At 44.9% G+C, this 22768-nt stretch overlaps 1 protein-coding gene across 1 annotated transcript in view; it reads left to right on the forward strand.

The window, feature by feature from the left end:
• The window catches only part of RNPS1 (RNA binding protein with serine rich domain 1), an 86121-nt gene extending 66193 nt beyond the window's left edge, over nucleotides 1–19928 (forward strand). The window contains exons 5-7 of the mRNA XM_069210620.1: nucleotides 5500–5653; nucleotides 6085–6229; nucleotides 18435–19928. Coding sequence (XP_069066721.1) covers nucleotides 5500–5653; nucleotides 6085–6229; nucleotides 18435–18540 — 405 coding nt within the window. The 3' untranslated portion in view covers nucleotides 18541–19928. The remainder of the gene's footprint in view (nucleotides 1–5499; nucleotides 5654–6084; nucleotides 6230–18434) is intronic.
• The last annotated feature ends 2840 nt before the right edge of the window (nucleotides 19929–22768 follow it).

Here is a 22768-nt window from a genome sequence, read left to right on the forward strand (position 1 = left end):
ACCGGCCTGTCTCCCTCCCCTTCTGAAGACACTGCTCCAGCAGCGCTTTCCCCAGGGACCAGCGACCTCTGAATCCTCAGAGGACTGCCCTGCTCTAGAAGGACCAAGAACTCCAGAGGACAGCGGCTCTGTTCACCCAAGACTGCAACTTTGTTTCAAAGGAGCAACTTTAAACCAACTTGCGTTTCCCGCCGGAAGCGTGAGACTTGCTACTCTGCACCCGACGCCCCTGGCTCGATTTGTGGAGAACAAACACTTCAGGGAGGACTCCCCGGCGACTGCGAGACCGTGAGTAGTCAGAGGTGCCCCCACAGCGACGCCTGCAGAGGGAATCCCGAGGCTCCCCCTGACTGCGACTGCCTGTTCCTCAGATCCCGACGCCTGGAAAAGACTCTGCACCCGCAGCCCCAGGACCTGAAGGATCCGAACTCCAGTGCAGGAGTGACCCCCCAGGAGGCCCTCTCCCTTGCTCAGGTGGTGGCTACCCCGAGGAGCCCCCCCCCCCCCCCCCCCCTTGCCTGCTTGTTTGCACACTGCACCCGGCCGCCCTCGCGCTGCTGAGGGTGTACTTTCTGTGCTGACTTGTGTGTCCCCCCCCCCCCCCCCCCCCCCCCCGGTGCCCTACAAAATCCCCCTGGTCTGCCCTCCGAAGACGCGGGTACTTACCTGCTGTCAGACTGGAACCGGGGCACCCCCTTCTCCATTGAAGCCAATGCGTTTTGGGCACCACTTTGAACTCTGCACCTGACCGGCCCTGAGCTGCTGGTGTGGTAACTTTGGGGTTGCTCTGAACCCCCAACGGTGGGCTACCTTGGACCCAAACTTGAACCCCGTAGGTGGTTTACTTACCTGCAAAAACTAACTAACTCTTACTCCCCCCTGGAACTGTTGAAAATTGCACTGTCTAGTTTTAAAATAGCTATATTTGATTTATGTGAAGACTGTATATGCTATTTTGATTATTCAAAGTTCCTAAAGTACCTACCTGCAATACCTTTTATTTAAAGTATTACATGGAAAATTTGAACTTGTGGTTCTTAAAATAAACTAAGAAAATATATTTCTCTATACAAAAACCTATTGGCCTGGAAATGTCTTTGAGTGTGTGTTCCTCATTTATTGCCTGTGTGTGTACAACAAATGCTTAACACTACTCCTTTGATAAGCCTACTGCTCGACCACACTACAACAAAATAGAGCATTAGTATTATCTCTTTTTGCCACTATCTTAACTCTAAGGGGAACCCTTGGACTCTGTGCATACTATTCCTTACTTTGAAGTAGTGCATACAGAGCCAACTTCCTACAGTTTCCCTAGATGAAGGCCTCACCCGGGACCAAAAACGTAGGTGTCCACCCTCCACACTAACCCCCCCCCCCCCCCCCACAAAAATAAACACAGGTAGTTTTGTAATAGATAATTTTGATGTGTCCATGTACTTCTGTGATGTTCCAAACACAAACTGTGAAAAGAAACGCACTTAGGTTATGTTAAAAAGACCCCTCACCCACCCACCAACCAACTTGGTGGCATGCTTCATCATCGGGGTCCCACCTGACACCTAGCGTGTCACGGGTGTGCTGCGACACCTGCTTACAGCGGAGTAGGTTTTGTCATTTTTACCACACATACTGATTGGATTTGGCACAAGGATGAGTGATGATTCAGTAGATAACATTTTATTAACGAGATTTCACAAAAATGAAATGCACTGTCAATAACTGAAAAGCCAAAAAACTGAACCAATGACTCGCAGCTCGTGAGCTGTAAAGCCGCGACAAGGCACCAGCCGCTTTACAGTCCATTCACACACCTTTCATACAGGACATGCACAAGACCATTCACGCCGCCAGCCACGGGCCGAGCACATTACAACACTCGTATCGACAGACCGCGCCACTCAAGGGCCCATCACTTTCATACGCCCACATGCCTGATACTGATGGGAGTGTGTGGACTGCTGTTTGACTGGCACCCCCATCACTTTTTTTTGTTTTTAAACAAAGAAACCACTAACTAATTAGAAATAAGTACAAAACTACAAACACAAAAGCTCTAACTGAATACACGACAGTAACGCCAGCTGTGAAACTGAACATATGAAAATATAAAACGTCAGTTTACACTCACATTAGTTCGCAGTAATTCTTCTGCATGAGGTAACTCCTGAAAAAGCCAGCCACACACAGCCCAGGCTTTGAAGGACAGTCTGGGCAGTACATCCAGCTCTCCCTCAGGATACCTTATCAAGCACAGACTCTACATTTCTTAGTGGGCAAGTCTTTTTTGGGAGTGGGAGGAATGTGATCAGGAAAGGAAAGTGGCGATCTTTTGATCTAGCCATATCCTCCACCACTGCTACTCTAGGAACTCTTGCATGTTCCACCACAATAAGGCTAACACTGACTCGTGTAACAAATTTCCTCCTTGACTCGGGGGAACAATACTTGAACACAATAAACACAATAAAAACATTAAAAGTTGCAATATGAAACAAATGGATGGCCAACTTTTTATACCACACGTAAGACTTACGAAGAACAGTGTAAGGTTCCAACCTCTGATCTACTCTATCAACACCACCCATGTGCTTATTGTAGGTCCAAATGCACACAGGTTTGTGCACTTCCACAACCTGACCCCAGACTGTCACAGGGGAAGTACTCTCATCATGAATGGTAGTCAACATGTACACATCCCTCCTGTTTTCAATTTTCAGAGCTAGCAGCTCATCATTGCCCAAGGCACAACAATGTCCACTCTGAACAATTCCTTGAACAACTGCACTCCAGTGTAGAAGTTATCTACATACAAATGGTGACCTTTGTTAAACAGTCTCTACCAAGTTCCCACACAATTTTCTCACTAACTCCAAAAGTGGGTGGACAACCAGGGGGATAAATACTGAAATACCTACCAATGTAGACCCAGAAATTATAAACATATCCTTTACTACTTTCAGACACCATATACAGTTTAATTCCCTACCGTGCCCTCTTGCTAGGAATGTACTGCCTAAAAACCAAATGATGCTTGAACAGGAACATAGACTCGTCCACAAATTTTTTTGCCTGGACATAAACCTCTGAAAACCAATCTACTAAATGATCAAGGACAGGCCTAATCTTAAAAAGACGGTCACAATCAGAGTGATCTCGTGGCAAGGCGGAAGCATTGTCAATAAACTGCAGCATCCGAAGAAGAAGCAAATACCGATTACGAGTCATGGTTGCAGGAAATATAGCTGTTGCCATCAAGGGACTAGTAGACCAATAAGAAGCCAGTGACAGCTTCCTTATCAACCCCATCAAGAGTCAAACCCAAGAACGTTTTCATCTCTTACAGATTTGTGTGAATCCACTGGGTAGCTCTAGACTGAGGCCTAAGTCTGGCAGCGCCCCTCCAGTACTGCTCCGCATACAAATTAGTCTGCTCAACAATATCTTCCAAAAAATACATCATCCATAAACAACCCAAAGAAATTGACAGGCTAAAAAATTTCCGTATTTACTCTACACCATGGGAGACCAGTAAAGGCAGGCAACTGGTGTTGCTCTATGTTTGGGGCAACCCAGGTGTCCGGTCTTCCAATGGGAAACCTTTCAGCTCCAAGCTGCTGCACTATTGGCACCTCAGTGTCCTCTAAAACAGGTAACTTCATCTGCACTCAGAGTGGCTTCCTCATCAGAAGATTCCTCTCAGACAGAAAACTCACTGCCAGAATCTCACTTCCTCCTCTGCCTCAGATGCAGAGTCAGTCTCATAATCATGGTCAGAAGATGACTCAAAAAGCATGCCAACAACCCAGTGAGCGGTCACTCTGCGTTTAGCCACGATCCTTTCTATGACGTTTAACTTGACAAATGCGCCAACAACAGTTATGTACTCAAAAACTATACTAGTATCTTACCTGAAAAAGCTAGACTCACCAGCAACTACTATGCACAGACACAGCAATCACCAATGATATCCCACTAAAAAGAAGGGGGGAAAAAAAGCAAATTAGATCTGTCAATACAAATATCATTGTGCACACATCTAAGGACAATTTCACACACAATCCTGCATTTAGTACACCTCCTACAAACTTGACATTCACACATTGCAACATTACTCCTTTGTAGTAAATTGTTTTTACTTACCTAAAACATGCAACTATGCAAACCTTAGGTCAACCACTGCCAAAACCGCAAGGAGCCACAGCAAAGGAAGCAAAAGCTTTGAACTAGAACAAAAAGAAGAATTAAACTGTTCTAATCACAAAAGCAAAACGTTCGGCAGTTGACAAACGCCCCCCCCCAGACACAAACCCCCCCCCCAGACACAAACACCATGGCAAAGGGCGAGACCAGCTCGTCCAAGGCATCCAAGGGGTTAAAATTTAATTACTGTACTGCTGCCGCCATGCAGTTTAAAACCACTTGAAGTGAAGTCTGTTTGAAATATGCTCTTCTTGGTGAACAGCACTGACGAAAGGTGTAGTGTAATTTCGTTGTAGTGTCTTCTTAGTGTTTTCCCCATTCCCTCCCAGTCATTTTGAATGCTCACCTGTGGCTCCGAGCCTAACCTCACAGTGTATAGTACAGCTGGTCGCAAACCCTCATTAGTATGGGTTATCTGTCACATCATGCCATAAAGTGTAACTTGCTGTACTGCTAGAACTAAATTGAATCTACTTAAGGCTCACATGAATCAAACGTAACCCTGAACAGCCCACGTTTTGAGCATGAACAGCTCCACTGTTGTGAATGCTAATCTGAGGTATTGCAGGGATTACCATGCCTTCTATTGGTGGCCTTAGACCACACTTTCTGGAGTGGCATTACTCCTTCTAGAACTTTTTAAGTACAGGGGATGATCATTATGAGACAGCCTCCCATGTGGACTCTCAGTCCAAGTCTTGGTTTTCTGTTAGCTGCTGTATGCAAGTTTCTCTACAAGGGCAACTTTGAAGTAAGTCTCTCATTCATTTGAAGAGCTGCATCCTAGGTATTGCCTCCCTTCTCCAAAGATGTTACTGATTTCCCCTTGTCTAGATGAGTATAGATTTGTAGTTCGTGGACTCCAGCAGCCTCTTCCTTAGAATTTCATTGGAGGTCATCAATATTGTTTTATCTGGCTTTAAGGAAGTACCTCTTTTACCTGCCAGAGATGCTTTATAAAAGTCTCTTTGAAGTGGAGTTGCTATTGGGCAGCTATGATCCTTACATCTGCCTATTGACCTGAACATCCTAGAAATCTGGCAGAAAGGAAATGAGGCAACATGGAAGATGTGGGGTGGGGGAGGAATGTCGGAAGTCAAATGAATGCAGATATACTTAGGATGCGAGACATGAAAGTTATTGTTTGTTATAACCGTAAACAATTTACTGTTATTAAAAGAAAGAATGGAGTGTTATGTATTGCATTAGAATCCTCCCTGGCCAGCTTTATTGGTTGATATATGTGTATCTGTTTTTAGTTTTTGTAAATTAAAGCTGTACGTTTTCCATTTGCAGGATCACATTTTGGAAATCTTTGCTACCTATGGAAAGATTAAGATGATTGACATGCCGGTAGATCGGTTGCACCCTCACCTTTCAAAGGGTTATGCCTACGTTGAGTTTGAGGTCCCAGATGAGGCTGAGAAAGCTGTGAAGCACATGGATGGAGGTAAAGGATTCAAGTGTGGAGATTCAAATTCCTTCACAGATAACTGATTTGCAAGTCAGGCTAAGGGGCACACCTGTAATAATGCTCTGTTCAGGTTTCTGCTCCTTGATCTCCTACTCTTGTTCCTACTCTTCTTGTTGACCTTTAGGTATATGAAGGTCACAAGGGAGCTACAGTACTACAGCCTTCTTGCTTTGTGATATTGGAGTACAGAAATGGGCCGCTTGCATCACCCTGGTAGTCTTCAACTGCCATTGAACACCAGTTGTTTTCACCTCTATGCTAGTGTTCTTTGAGGGTAACACTAATTATGCTTTTGCTACTTGCACATTTCAGGCTTTTCTGCATTTGTTGGGTTTTATTGGAGTCTTGCAATGAAACCTGGTTTAGGTGATGAAGGTTAGTTAATGTTTTTTCCTTAAATGTTTTAGGTCAAATTGATGGCCAGGAGGTCACAGCTTCAGGAGTGTTGACTCCGTGGCCGAGGCCTGGACTAAGGCGCTTTAGTCCACCAAGGAGGATGCTACCACCACCACCCATGTGGCGTCGGACACCCCCACGCATGAGGAGAAGGAGGTAATGCTTTAGGCTTCTGTTTAACGAAATTGTTGTAATTGAAGGCCACAGTGACTTGCACATTGGGATGGAATGTGAAATGCCATTCAGAAAGATTGATGGTGTCCTACTGTCTTGGAAGACTTTTTGGGTAAAGTGGTGGCCTTGTCCCTAAAGCTCAAACAATAGTAAATATGCAGTCCTCCAAACGGTGACTGTTAGGAATGACTGATAAGTGGTAATGGCTGACTTCTGGGTGGCTGGAAGGGGTTGGAAATGGGATATCCAAAAGAAGTAACTAAAATGTGGAATGATCTGAATTGATAGGCTGACCAAAAGATTGGAACATCATGTTCGATGGCATATGTTGCTGCAGATACACATGTTTGGCACAGTCCGCTGCCTGGTGTTGGGCTCGGAGTATTACAAGTTGTTTTTCTTCGAAGAAGTCTCTTTGGTCACGGGACCGAAGGACCCCTCCCTCTTTGGCTCCATTGCGCATGGGCGTCGACTCCATCTTAGATTGTTTTTTTCCGCTGTCGGGTTCGGACGTATTCCTTTTCGCTCCGTGTTTCGGTTCGGAAAGTTAGTCAGAATCTCGGAAGAAAGCGTCGGTATTGTTCCGTTCGGTATCGGGATAGTTAGGTACATCGACACCGATCATCGGAAGACTTTGGGGCAGTTTCGATCCCCCATCGGGGCCTGGTCGGCCCGACCGCGTGCGACATCGAAGCCGATGGAACGGACCCCGTTTCGTTTCTGCCCAAAATGTCACAGTAAGTATCCTTATACAGATCAGCACTTGGTCTGTAACTTGTGCTTGTCCCCCGAGCACAAGGAGGATACCTGCGAAGCCTGTCGAGCCTTCCGGTCCAGAAAAACACTCCGGGACCGAAGAGCCAGGCGTCACCAAATGGCGTCCACGTCGACAAAACAACGTTTCGACGACGAAGAGGAAACATTCTCGGTTCCGGAATCAGAATCCGGAGACTCCGACGTCGAACAACAGCAACAAACTGTGAGTAAGACGTCGAAAAGTAAATCCATCGACAAACCAAAAGCCCAGGGGACGCCACTGCCAACAGGCCATGGCTCGACCCATAAATCAGGCGACCCGTCGAAGGGGCCGAAAAAGGGCACGCCCATAGCGAAGACACCCGACTCCGGTCGAGGGACCGCCATGGAGCAACCTCGGAGCCGAGAAAGCGGCTCCGAGAGACAAAAACAAGATACCGGCACCGAAAGACATCGGCACCGAGAATCCGTGCCGAAAGGAACAAAAATACTGTCGGTGCCGAAACCGAAAAAACATTCTCTCTCGGCGCCGAAAAATACCACACCTTCATCCTACTCAGAGGAACAAGGACTAAGTGGTCAAATGCACAAATTTGGACAAGAGCTCCAAAGTGTAGAATCGGACTACACACAAAAGAGACTGTGCATCCAGCAAGATACAGGGAAGATATCAACCCTTCCCCCAATCATGAGGAAAAGAAAGATCGGACTTCCAAAGGATGACACACAACCACAAGCCAAAGTGGTTAAAAAAGTCACGCCTCCGCCCTCTCCTCCACAGGCATTGCCGGCACAAACACCGCCACAAATGCACTCACCAGCGCAAACTACCATAAGTCATGACGATCAGGATCAAGACGCTTGGGACCTGTATGACACCCCAGTGCCGGACAATGATCCCGAGTCATACCCCACAAAGCCGTCACCGCCAGAGGACAGTACCTCATACTCGCAACTGGTGGCTAGGGCTGCAGACTTCCACAATGTCCAACTGCATTCCGATCCTATAGAGGATGATTTCTTATTTAACACCCTCTCGGCTACACATAGCCAATATCAATGTCTCCCAATGCTACCAGGGATGTTACGGCACGCAAAACAAATTTTTGAGGAGCCCGTAAAATCAAGAGCCATCACCCCAAGGGTGGATAAGAAATACAAACCACCACCCACAGACCCAGTGTTTATTACTTCACAGTTACCACCCGACTCTGTGGTAGTAGGGGCAGCTCGCAAAAGAGCAAATTCACATACATCTGGCGACGCCCCACCTCCGGACAAAGAAAGCAGAAAATTTGACGCGGCAGGGAAAAGAGTGGCGTCACAGGCAGCCAACCAGTGGCGCATCGCAAATTCACAAGCGCTGCTGGCCAGATATGACCGCGCACACTGGGACGAGATGCAACTTCTCGTAGACCATCTTCCCCAGGAATACCAAAAAAGGGCGCAGCAAATAGTGGAAGAGGGACAAACGATCTCAAACAATCAAATCCGCTCTTCACTAGACGCAGCCGATACTGCAGCAAGAACAGTCAACACTGCTGTCACCATAAGGAGACACGCTTGGCTACGCACTTCAGGCTTCAAACCTGAAATCCAGCAGGCTGTCCTTAATATGCCCTTCAACGAGAAACAACTGTTTGGCTCGGAAGTGGATACAGCCATTGAAAAACTTAAAAAGGACACAGACACGGCCAAAGCCATGGGCGCACTCTACTCCCCGCAGAGCAGAGGCACTTTCAGAAAAACTCCATTTAGAGGGGGGTTTCGTGGCCAACCCACAGACACCACCAGCCAACAATCAAGAACCACACCATATCAGGGTTCCTTCCAAAGGGGTGGTTTCAGGGGATATCGGGGGGGTCAATTCCCAAGGAGTAGGGGAAGATTCCAGACTCCAAAAACACCTCCACCTAAACAGTGACTTTCAAGTCACGCAACCCCTTCACTCAACACCAGTGGGGGGAAGACTAAGCCAATTCTACCAAGCTTGGCAACAGATTACAACAGACAATTGGGTATTAGCAATAATCCAACATGGCTATTGCATAGAATTCCACAACTTCCCACCAAACATCCCCCCCAAAACACGCAAAATGTCACAACATCATTTAGAACTTTTAGGACTAGAAGTTCAAGCACTACTGCAAAAGGATGCAATAGAATTAGTACCAGTACAACAAAAAAACACAGGAGTTTACTCCCTGTACTTTCTAATTCCAAAAAGAGACGAAACATTAAGACCAATATTAGATCTCAGGACACTAAATACCTACATCATATCGGACCATTTTCACATGGTCACACTACAAGACATCATTCCACTGCTCAAAAAGCAAGATTACATGACCACATTAGACCTAAAGGATGCGTACTTTCATATACCAATACACCCTTCTCACAGAAAGTACCTACGGTTCGTATTCAAAGGAATACATTACCAGTTCAAGGTGTTGCCATTCGGAATAACAACTGCACCAAGAGTGTTCACAAAATGTCTAGCAGTAGTAGCAGCACACATCAGGAGACAACAGATACATGTGTTCCCTTACCTAGACGACTGGCTAATCAAAACCAACACAGTAAAAAAATGCGCAAACGACACCACCTTTGTCATACAAACCCTTCACAAACTGGGGTTTTCCATCAACTACACAAAATCACACCTAGAACCGTGTCAAACACAACAATATCTAGGAGCAACCATCAACACATCAAAAGGAATTGCCACTCCAAGTCCACAAAGAGTGCAAGCATTCCACAAGCTAATAAGTGCTATGTTTCCAAACCAAAAGATACAAGCAAAACTTGTGCTAAAACTTCTAGGCATGATGTCATCATGCATAGCCATTGTCCCAAACGCAAGACTACACATGCGACCCTTACAACAGTGTCTAGCATCACAATGGTCACAGGCACAGGGTCAACTTCAAAATCTGGTGTTGGTAGACCGCCAAACATACCTCTCGCTTCTATGGTGGAACAGCAAAAATTTAAACAAAGGGCGGACATTTCAGGACCCAGTGCCTCAATACGTTATAACAACAGATGCTTCCATGACAGGGTGGGGAGCACACCTCAATCACCACAGCATTCAAGGACAATGGGATATACACGAAACAAAACTTCATATCAATTACCTAGAACTGTTGGCAGTATTTCTAGCGTTAAAAGCCTTCCAACCCATAATAACACACAAATACATTCTTGTCAAAACAGACAACATGACAACAATGTATTATCTAAACAAACAAGGAGGAACACACTCAACACAATTGTGCCTCCTAACACAAAAAATTTGGCAGTGGGCGATTCACAACAACATTCGCCTAATAGCACAATTTATTCCAGGAATACAAAACCAACTAGCAGACAACCTTTCGCGAGACCACCAACAAGTCCACGAATGGGAAATTCACCCCCAAGTTCTGAACAAGTACTTTCAAATTTGGGGAACACCCCAGATAGATTTGTTCGCAACAAGAGAAAACTCAAAATGCCAAAACTTCGCATCCAGGTACCCACACCGCGAATCACAAGGCAATGCTCTATGGATGAATTGGTCAGGGATATTTGCGTACGCTTTTCCCCCTCTCCCTCTCCTTCCATATCTAGTAAACAAGTTGAGTCAAAACCAACTCAAACTCATACTGATAGCACCCACATGGGCAAGACAACCTTGGTATACAACTCTACTAGACCTTTCACTAGTACCGCATGTCAAACTACCCAACAGGCCAGATCTGTTAACACAACACAAACAACAGATCAGACATCCAAACCCAGCATCATTGAATCTGGCAATTTGGCTCCTGAAATCCTAGAATTTGGACACTTGGACCTCACACAAGAATGCATGGAGGTCATAAAACAAGCTAGAAAACCTTCCACTAGACACTGCTATGCATCTAAGTGGAAAAGATTTGTTTACTACTGCCATGCCAATCAAATACAACCAGTACATGCCTCTACTAAAGACATAGTAGGATACTTACTACATTTGCAAAAAGCGAATCTCGCTTTTTCATCTATAAAAATACACCTCGCAGCTATATCTGCTTACCTACAAACTACTCATTCATCGTCTCTATTTAGAATACCAGTTATTAAAGCATTCATGGAAGGGCTAAAAAGAATTATACCACCAAGAACACCACCAGTTCCTTCATGGAACCTTAACATCGTCTTAACAAGACTCATGGGTCCCCCTTTCGAACCCATGCATTCCTGTGAAATGCAATATCTAACCTGGAAGGTCGCATTTCTCATTGCAATCACATCCCTCAGAAGAGTAAGTGAAATACAGGCATTTACCATACAAGAACCATTTATTCAAATACACAACAATAAAATAGTTCTAAGAACAAATCCTAAATTTCTGCCAAAAGTAATCTCACCATTCCATTTAAATCAAACAGTAGAATTGCCAGTGTTCTTCCCACAACCAAATTCTGTGGCTGAAAGGGCACTACATACATTGGACATCAAAAGAGCACTAATGTATTACATTGACAGAACAAAGCTAATCAGGAAAACAAAACAACTGTTCATAGCTTTTCAAAAACCACACATAGGAAATCCAATCTCTAAACAAGGCATTGCTAGATGGATAGTCAGGTGCATTCAAACATGCTATCTTAAAGCCAAAAGAGAATTGCCTATTACACCAAAGGCACACTCAACCAGAAAGAAAGGTGCTACAATGGCCTTTCTAGGAAACATTCCTATGAGCGAAATATGTAAGGCTGCAACCTGGTCTACGCCTCATACGTTTACTAAACACTACTGTGTAGACGTACTAAATGCACAACAAGCTACAGTGGGCCAAGCTGTACTAAGAACATTATTCCAAACTACTTCAACTCCTACAGGCTAAACCACCGCTTTTAGGGGAGGTAACTGCTTTACAGTCTATGCCAAACATGTGTATCTGCAGCAACATATGCCATCGAACTGAAAATGTCACTTACCCAGTGTACATCTGTTCGTGGCATTAGTCGCTGCAGATTCACATGTACCCTCCCACCTCCCCGGGAAGCCTGTAGCCGTTTAGAAGTAGATCATAAACCTTAAACATCTGAACATTTGTAAATGATTTTTAGAAACTCTTATCATACATACATATTCACTCCATTGCATGGGCACCATTTATACCAAACAACTCCATCCTCACCCTCTGCGGGGAAAACAATCTAAGATGGAGTCGACGCCCATGCGCAATGGAGCCAAAGAGGGAGGGGTCCTTCGGTCCCGTGACCAAAGAGACTTCTTCGAAGAAAAACAACTTGTAATACTCCGAGCCCAACACCAGGCAGCGGACTGTGCCAAACATGTGAATCTGCAGCGACTAATGCCACGAACAGATGTACACTGGGTAAGTGACATTTTCATTATTGTGATGTACTGGCATGGAGGAAACAGGGAAGTTTAAGTGTGTTGATTAGCAAGGAATGGCTAGAGTGGTGTCATGGCGTCCTTTGCAGGATTGCAGAAGTGGGATGCCAGCTGTGTGCACAGGATGGCTCCAGTACCCTTTGAGCTGTGACCATGGGTCTGTTCATCAAAAGCCTGGTAAAAGTTGCAGTATTGTTCCTGATAGCACCAGATTGGGCTTGGGCTAGAGGAGGGTGGAATGCTGATGTCTGGATTTGGCCACCTCTGCTTGTCTTACTCTATTCGGATGTGCTGTCACAGCAGGATGGTCAAGGGGCCTCCACCTAAATCCCCCAAACACAGCTATATGCAAGGACATTAAACAGCGTCAGCTAGGGTCCTTATGCCTTTCTGACAGCTTTGCTCTTGGCAGCCAGAAAAAACTTAGTAAAAGCCACCTGCGTCGGTAACAGGAACAGATTTGTTCAGTAGGGTGAGTGCAAGGAAATGCCTCCTTGGCATGGTTACCCCCTGACGTTTTGCCTTTGCTGATGCTAAGTTTTGATTTGAAAGTGTGCTGAGGCCTGCTAACCAGGCCCCAGCACCAGTGTTCTTTCCCTAACCTGTACTTTTGTTTTCACAGTTGGCACACCCTGGCATCCAGGTAAGACCCTTGTAACTGGTACCTCTGGTACCAAGGGCCCTGATGCCAGGAAAGTCTCTAAGGGATGCAGCATGTCTTATGCCACCCTGGGGACCCCTCACTCAGCACAGACACACTGCTTGCCACCTTGTGTTTGCTAGTGAGGACAAAACGAGTAAGTCGACATGGCACTCCCCTCAGGGTGCCATGCCAACCTCACACTGCCTATGCAGTATAGATAAGTCACTCCTCTAGCAGGCCTTACAGCCCTAAGGCAGGGTGCACTATACCATAGGTGAGGGCACAAGTGCATGAGCACTGTGCCCCTACAGTGTCTAAGCAAAACCTTAGACATTGTAAGTGCAGGGTAGCCATAAGAGTATATGGTCTGGGAGTCTGTCAAACACGAACTCCACAGCACCATAATGGCTACACTGAAAACTGGGAAGTTTGGTATCAAACTTCTCAGCACAATAAATGCACACTGATGCCAGTGTACATTTTATTGTAACATACACCCCAGAGGGCACCTTAGAGGTGCCCCCTGAAAACTTAACCAACTACCCGTGTAGGCTGACTGGTTTTAGCAGCCTGCCACACTCGAGACATGTTGCTGGCCACATGGGGAGAGGGCCTTTGTCACTCTGTGGCTAGTAACAAAGCCTGTACTGGGTGGAGGTGCTTCACACCTCCCCCTGCAGGAACTGTAACACCTGGCGGTGAGCCTCAAAGGCTCACCCCCTTTGTTACAGCACCACAGGGCACTCCAGCTAGTGGAGTTGCCCGCCCCCTCCGGCCACGGCCCCACTTTTGGCAGCAAGGCCGGAGGAGATAATGAGAATAACAAGGAGGAGTCACTGGCCAGTCAGGACAGCCCCTAAGGTGTCCTGAGCTGAGGTGACTCTAACTTTTAGAAATTCTCCATCTTGCAGATGGAGGATTCCCCCAATAGGGATAGGAATGTGACCCCCTCCCCTTGGGAGGAGGCACAAAGAGGGTGTACCCACCTTCAGGGCTAGTAGCCATTGACTACTAACCCCCAGACCTAAACACGCCCTTAAATTTAGTATTTAAGGGCTCCCCAGAACCTAGGAACTCAGATTCCTGCAACCAAATAAGAAGAGGACTGCTGAGCTGAAAAACCCTGCAGAGAAGACTGAGACACCAACTGCTTTGGCCCCAGCTCTACCGGCCTGTCTCCCCACTTCTAAAAGACACTGCTCCAGCGACGCTTTCCCCAGGGATCAGCGACCTCTGAAGCCTCAGAGGACTGCCCTGCTCTAGAAGGACCAAGAACTCCTGAGGACAGCTGCTCTGTTCATCCAAGACTGCAACTTTGTTTCCAAAGGAGCAACTTCAAGACAACTGCGTTTCCCGCCGGAAGCGTGAGACTTGCTACTCTGCACCCGACGCCCCCGGCTCGACTTGTGGAGAAACAACACTTCAGGGAGGACTCCCCGGCGACTACGAGACTGTGAGTAACCAGAGTTGCCCCCACAGCGACGCCTGCAGAGGGAATCCAGAGGCTCCACCTGACCGCGACTGCCTGCTTCCCAGATCCCGACGCCTGGTAAAGAGACTGCACCCGCAGCCCCCAGGACCTGAAAGATCGGAACTCCAGTGCAGGAGTGACCCCCAGGAGGCCCTCTCCATTGCCCAGGTGGTGGCTACCCCGAGGAGCCCCCCCCCCCTTTGCCTGCCTGCATCGCTGAAGAGACCCCTTGGTCTCCCATTGATTTCCATTGGAAACCCGACGTGTGTTTGCACACTGCACCCGGCCGCCCCCGTGCTGCCGAGGGTGTACTTTCTGTGCTAACTTGTTGTCCCCCCCCCCCCCTCTCTGAGTGTGTGTTCCTCATTTATTGCCTGTGTGTGTACAACAAATGCTTGACACTACTCCTTTGATAAGCCTACTGCTCGACTACACTACCACAAAATAGAGCATTAGTATTATCTCTTTTTGCCACTATCTTAACTCTAAGGGGAACCCTTGGACTCTGTGCATACTATTCCTTACTTTGAAATAGTGCATACAGAGCCAACTTCCTACAGTGAGTCAGAAGGATAAGATGCCTTTCAGTTTTTCTTCTCTGACATCTTATTTTCACAATGTCCCTTACACAACACGGCCAGTTGGTGGCTACATTTAAGGGCTATTTGCCTGCCCTGTTTCACTTCATGTGTCAAATAAAGACAGCATTTGTGGTAGCAAAAACTTTGCTTGTAGGGTTGGAGAATTTCAAGCCCTCTCAGGTTGTTCACTTTTCATGGTGTTCTACATGGGTAACTTAATCCTTTGCAAAAATAAGATCTTCCTTACCCAATTACCTAGTGTGGTGTCTACATTTCGTATTGGTCATTCATTTACCCTTCCACTTTTCTTCCTCCACGTCATCTAACCAAGGAGGAACGTTTGGATTTAGCGTAGCCCAGCATACGGTATCCTATTAAAATAACTCATTTGGCAGAAGAGAGCTGATGGTCATCAGTTTTTGGGTTTTTCCAGAGCAAGAAAGGGAAGGCCAAACATACCATTGTAACAGTGGGTCATCCTCCATATCAGCGTCTGGAGGTCATTCACCCCCATTCCACTTGGGCAATGACCTCCACTGGGTGAGGAGGGGGGAAGAGTTCAACCTCACCAAGGGGACTACTCTTTGCAAACTTTTGCCAAGCTCTGCAGCCTCGCAACGAAGGCATTGCTGTGATGGATGCTTTTTCCGAGCTGTTGCATAACATCCTTAGTTAACTGGCAACACTCCATTCCACCTCCATGGTAGATTTTGGTTTGCTTTAGAACTGATTCATAAGGTGGGAAATCTGTAGGGAAATATCAATCAGAAGAAAGTGTTCCCTTCCTTTTTAATGATATTTCTGGTGAATACCTAATCTTTTAGCAGATTCCTTTGCATTATTGTCATGCTGACTGAGACCCCAAGGTATGTATACAAGTAAGTGCTGTACTTGTCACATATCTCAATGGAGTGCAGAACAGATTTAAGTAATTGGAGTCCGCTTTTCAGTTGAAGTCTTTTGTACTTTGTTGTTAAGTACGGAGGCAGCTTTGTGACCGAAACTACATAGCATTCCCTGGCAGTCCTAGGGAACTTTTACTGTTTGGGAATGTTTCTGCACTTAAGTAAAGCATAGACGGATCATTCATAAGGTGAGGAATCTGTAAGAAGATTGTGTCCACCAGAAATATTGTTACTGAAGGTATCCTTGATTGGCTGGGCATTCCAACTGAATTTTAAAACCACTGGAATTCACCATTGATGGTGACGTCTGCAATCAAACCTTCACACCCTCCATGCTCTACCCTCATGATCTTACACTGAGTTTCTAAGTTAAATGCCAGCTTAACAGATATTGTTTTCTGAATGCAGTTTCTGACCTTTGCTGCATACCCCTTTGGATGCCAGGCTTTATGCTCAATACCCCTACTATGAAGGCGGGTTGCAGTGGCATTAGCAATGCCCACCCTGCCCATTATGTGTGATCAAGAGCAACACGTGGGTGACGGTTATGTTGCTCAATATAGCTGGATATGTTTTATGACTTGTTTTACCAAATATCACTTCAACTTAAAGATGACAAAGAGTGTGGTCTGGCTTCTCAGGCCATTAAAGAATATGGCATTTGACAGATGATGTCCACAGAAGGGACAGAGTTCCTGATGGGGAAATCTACTGCTAGGTTGGAAGCCCAGATATTCCACTCTTGCATGAGTTGTTTTCCTCAAAGGAGATGTAGGGTCCTTGCTTTCCTCTGCCTTTTAAGAGGCTTTTTTTCACAGGCCTCCTGCGTTTTGGCTCTGATCTTGGCTGTAATGCCAATGATACTCAAGGGATAGGCTATGTCAGATAAAATAGGAGTGGAAGGGGGATACAGGGAGCTGCAGGTGCAGATGACTTAGTGTGCAGATGTTAAGCGGAGTTGACTTTGTTGACACTGTATGAGCTCCAGAGTAAAAGGTGCACCTTGCTACATTGGTTTAATTTAATGCAAAAGATTAGAAATACGGTAGGATGCCACATTATTCTTGGGCTTGTCTGGGATTCACACAAAAATGAATAACTCCTTGTGGCAGGATTTTCAGTATTTCAGAAACCCCCCACTGTTGCCATGTGTATTCTAGGATTTTCGACATGAGTGAGTTTAAAAGGTAGATGTATGGATGTATGCAGTTGGACCACATAAAACCCACTCATACCATCGCTGGAGTCAAAATCCAAAACAGTAGGTTTTCCAGATGTAGTCTGCTCAGGATTGTTGCAACACCTTTAAAGAAACCACTCGGACATTATTAAAGGAGTTCCAGAATAATGTAATTTTGTTGCAGTGCTCTATATTTCCTAATGTGTGCTATTAATGCTGCCTCCCCTACATTGCTCCTTGGTTAAAGATTGAATACAAACCTAGTTGTCAAATGGAAAGAAAGCTCTTAGACACCATCTGAAACTGCACAGGTACTCTGCATGTAAAATGAGGAGTGGAGACACAGTGTGAGGAGCTTAGTGTCTTTCAATGATCTGTAGTGATGAAGGCAAGTTAAACTATCAGAGTGGAGCTGTGAAGAGGTGTCTGGTTGGTAGCAGGTCTGTCATGAAAGAGAATTGTAACTGTGGAGGAAAGGTAAGTTAGGTAGCAAAGGTGTCATTTGATTTTAGAAGGGTGATAATTGCACTATATAACTCTATTAGAGACATAGGCGGTCATTACAAGTCTGGTGCTCTCTTGACCACCAGACTTGTTTTGGCATATGGACTGCTGACAAATGAAGCAGTCCGAATGCCACATTATGGTTGTGTTGCAGTCGGACTGCCAGCACCGACAGGATCAGTCGTCCCGGCGGTCTGGCACTCATAACAGTCCTAATCCTCCAGGCAAGAGTGCTGCCCTGGGGATTACAAATTCTTTTTCCGCCAATGATTTAATGGCGGTAACCACGAAAAGACTGGCGGACAACTGGTGAAGGGGACCGGGGGGGGGGTTGCACTTAACATGGCAGTGCAGGTCCCGCCCTGTCCAGCACCGTCGCAATGTTCACTGTGTGCTTTGCAGACAGTGAACATTGTGAGGGTTCTGGTGCACCTTGCATCCTACAGCATTGCCGCCGGCTCGAAGGGTGTTTCCCGCTAGGCCAACGGGCGGAAACTCAGGTTTCCACGTGCCAACCTAGCGGCAAACTCTTAATGGGCCCTGCAAGGAGGCAGCCACTATGGCAGCAACCTCCCCATCTGAAGTTTGGCGGATGGGCAAAACCCAGCCCATAGTGTGTTTCTTACTATTTTTCTTACTATGGATGACCCCACGGAAATAATTAGTCTTCAAATATACCGTTAGTATCATTAAACAGTTAAACAGTTTGTTGCACTTAACGTTTCTTTACTGTCTTCTTTCTCACCTCAACAGGAGTCGGTCTCCAAGACGCAGGTCTCCGGTCCGCCGTAGGTCCCGCTCCCGGTCGCCAGGACGAAGACGTCATCGCAGCCGCTCCAGTTCAAACTCCTCCCGATAAAAAAAGAAACAGGACAACTTGCATAATTTTTTTGTTTTTAGTTAACTTAAACACGACTCAAGAAGAAACTTTTAATTTTTGTAAAATGGGGTGTGGAGCCATGGGAGTTGTGGGACTGTCCTTAAAGTGCTGAATTGTTAGCATCATTACTTCTTCATCGCTGGTGCTGGAAAGTATAGTTTCATTTCTTTTCTGGTTTCCAGGACCTGAAATTCTGCACCGTTTCCAAGCAGCCCGGCTGGTGCTTAGCCTCCCATAGTAAGAAGACAACTTGGGGAATCCAAATTCTGGTCATGATGCCTCTTATGTTTGCTTCTCTTCCTTTTTTTCTGACATCACCAAATCAGGACATTAGCTTTTCTTAATGTGTTGCCTAGAGCATGGATTCAATGGGAAACCGCTTCACAAATAAGTGTTTACATTGTTTTCCGTTCCTTGATGACTGGATTGTATACATTATGTACAATCAATAACAAGTGCAGGAATACTGAGAATGTGGGGATCTCCATTTTGACTCTTAACATTGCCATTATTTCATAAGGGCTTCCTACTTGTGATATCACACTCCCATTCAATGTATATAAACATCCTGTGTGGCAAACAATTTTTTGTTTAACAATCTATATTATTGGCTTTAGAGCTGTGGTGATTTAATCGCCAAGTGTAAATGCCTGCATTAAACTTTAGACCCTTGGTAAGTAACATTGAAAAAGAAAAAACCCTTAATTTGCAGTGACCCATGTTCAGTGCTCTAAAATATTGCTTTTTTGTTCAAAAATGTGCAACAGGTCATTGAAATAAGGACAAGATTGCAATTTTTGAAAGAATTGTAGACCGCGTTTTGAAACCTGGTGGTGTATGGGGAGCAGAGCCCCTCCATTGTTTTGACTAAGCTACTTGCTGCTTTGTATGTAAGGTTCTAGCATGAGTGAACAAATGTGAAGATATGCTTGACAATGCTGAGAAATTACATCAAGACAACGAATGTCTGGTAAAGGAATGGTTTAGTGAAAGTTGATTACGGAAAAGTAAGTCCATCTCAGTAGATTTAAACCACACCTTCTCTGTAGTTTTGCTGGGGGAAACAATGCATTTGGTAGTTTTAGCTGCCTAAGCCTTTTTTTGTGCTACGTAATGAATTTTCCTAGGGTAGCATGAAGAAAGCAATAGAAATTCTATTTTCAATGAAAAACGTCCCAATGTGTCTTTATTTTTTGAGTGGAGAAGTCGGGGCAGGCCTCCGTATTGCCTAACAATCCAGTACTAGTTGTGTACTGTACAGTGGATACTATCACATAGTGTTTGTATATCCTTGTTAAGGTGGCTTCTGTTGTATTTTTCATTGTCTGGAGGAAGATTAAACTTACCATACTGTCATGTATATTAAATTTGTTTCTCTGTCTTTTAAAACCCATGTGCTGAAAAAGTGATACATTTTTGTACAAACTTTAACATTGTATTACTTTGATTTGGTTGTTTTGAGCATGTCTGATTTCCAGCAGATTATGTCTAGGAGGTTACTTAAAACATATTGCTCGGTCACCTCTATTTTAATTTGTGATATGGGTCCCTCTAAGATAATAGGACTGCGTATTTAGGATGACAGAACTTCAGAATGTGGGGAACTGAGTCCTTCTGCACCATTGGAAACTGTCGGTCCAATCCCTGATAGCTTACAGCACCTCACCTGAACCCGAAATCTGACTGGGGTGGAAGGGGATTATTGCAACCTGAACATGACACTGGCTCCTCAGGGAAGTCACAGAAACAGATCGCACCCTTTTTTTGAATTACTCATGCATGCCCAGGCGAAACACAAGAGAAGTATAAGACGTTTTCAATGCATTTTATTGAAACATTCAATCTTGCAGAGAGCGCATGAGGTGTGATAATCGGGCAGATGAAGCAAAGCAATGTTGTCAAAATTATGAACATGGTAAAGAAAATAAACAATTCAACCATGATAAATTACTTCTAAATATTCCTACATAGCCCAAAGCCTGTACTGAGAGCATAATGGGTGTACCCTCGAAGATAATCTAACAGGATAGCCTTAGCCCCCATACCCGAAAAACTGAATCAGGAAACAGCCTGTAGTTTCAATAGCATCCTTTCTGCAAACTGGAATAATAGCTCCAGCAGAACTGCTTATCAAATGCAGCATTGGTCCCTGGATGGTTGTGACTGAAATACCACCCTGCCACTCCAGGTCAGTGCATCATTTACTTAATATAACCAACTTTGTTAGAAGCACAGCTCTGATGCAGTGCTATGTCTAGATGTTAGAAGCTGTCTTCTGAGCGGGCAACGCAAGTACTTGGATATTGTGTACTGTGTGCTGATTACATGTCAAGGAAAGGCTAACTAAAGCAAGCAACTCCTATAATACATTCTTAGAATAATATCATACAGGTGAAGTAAAGTGTGTAAAATGTAACTGCCAAAAGCAATGCAGCTAAAAATGTAAAATAAGAAAGTGTAAAATAAGAAATATATAAAACAAAGCTAAAAACAGGGGAACCAACTCTTGTCCAGGAGGTCCATACGATACCCTCCCCTTGCTCGTGAAAGACAGTTTTCTAAAACCCATACTGTAAAAGGAATAACATTTTCACTCCAACAAGCAAAACAAACAAGCTGAATTTAAAATAAGCGAACTAAAATAGAAACAGTTTGTTTAAAAACAAAGGCCACATTTAAAAGTTAGTGCAGGCTTCCAGAATGTCATCCACATTGACAAAGTCAATTGAATCCAGAATGGATCCAGCTGAGGCAGAAGACAGAATCACAAAATCCTCTGTGAGTAAGTCGAAGGAACAAACCTAGTCGGTGGCCTCAGCAGGCGCCGCAGTAGTAGCTTCATGTGCAGTGCCTGCAGTGGGTGAGCCAGAACGAAGCAATCCTGGAGCCGCAGCTTCCATATCCATTTAGAATGACTCATAAGCAATCTTGAAGCAATTGTAGTCTTGTAGGACAACTCTGAAAATGAACCCTTAACTGAGACTTAAGCAGATTCATGTCCGTAGATATTACCAATTTTGAATCAAACTCAAAAGGGCACCAAAGACAGCCGAACACAGGTTCCACACAGTAAAACCATACTGGCCAGAAAGACAGAGACCAGTTGTCATCTAGTTCTTCCAATAAAGAAAAACCAAAGTACTTTATGATTCGATCACAACTTAGCTTGACATGTGATAGTTCCATTCATCATCATTAGACTTTGAGATGGGGCATCCATTGCGTAGCAGCAAGAGTAGAATTAAAATACCACCAATTAGGATTGATGCAAGTAGTATGCCACCAAATACACTCAAAAACAAAAGTGTATAAACAGTCTGGTAAGTGCTGACAAACCCAGACCCAATCACCTTAAAATGTATAACAGCCACGGTGTTAGAGGCATTGAAAATGCAAGTCACAGGTTCACTGAAATGGCTTGGAAAGTTGGTCTTCAAAAGCAACTGTATTTTGGCGAATGACTTTGTGACTTGCAATTCGAACGTTTCACGGTTAGATGTAAGCACCAAGTTTTTCAGAAACAGTGCTATCAGTCTGCTCAGCTTTTTGAAGTTAATATTAAAGGTAGGAATGGAAGGCCACAAGCTAACTCACCTAATCCTGTGCACTGGAGAAAAGTATGTTACCATACCTGGTCACTATTTGAGAAACAGAAACCACATAGGGGGACAGCTGCTCTCATCCTACAACAGCCTTGATCATTCAGCACCAAGTAACTTCCATTTGAAAGTAACTGAAACACTGGGCCAATCAAGGAAAGTGGCACTCCCTTTAACTAACATGCCAGATTGTCCACTGACACGCTGCAGATGCTGTGCAAAAACACCTGTTTTCAAATCAGTGAGTGGCTTAGAGAAGTTTCACACGTTTCCACTAAGAAAAACCTATTTTCCCCCCACCCCTACATTTATAATCTTAGGTTAATTCACACACCTTGTGTATGAAACTCTCCCCTAAAGCCTCATATATGCCTAACAGAAATTGTTTCAAGCACAATGTGAACTGAAACATGGAAATTGGCAGTGAGATTAACTATACTGCTGATGGTGTTTCAGCTACAGTGAAGGGTGATTTTTCTACTTTTTCGGTATTAAGCATTGTAGCTATAGCGTCTTCCTTTGCCATTATTTCTTGTCTGTGTGTTAAATTAAAAGGCAAGAACAACTCTGTTCACATGCTTCTAGGGAACACGGTTCGATTTGTGAAC

The sequence above is a fragment of the Pleurodeles waltl genome, chromosome 10, assembly GCF_031143425.1.
Source record: "Pleurodeles waltl isolate 20211129_DDA chromosome 10, aPleWal1.hap1.20221129, whole genome shotgun sequence".
Taxonomy (NCBI): domain Eukaryota; kingdom Metazoa; phylum Chordata; class Amphibia; order Caudata; family Salamandridae; genus Pleurodeles; species Pleurodeles waltl.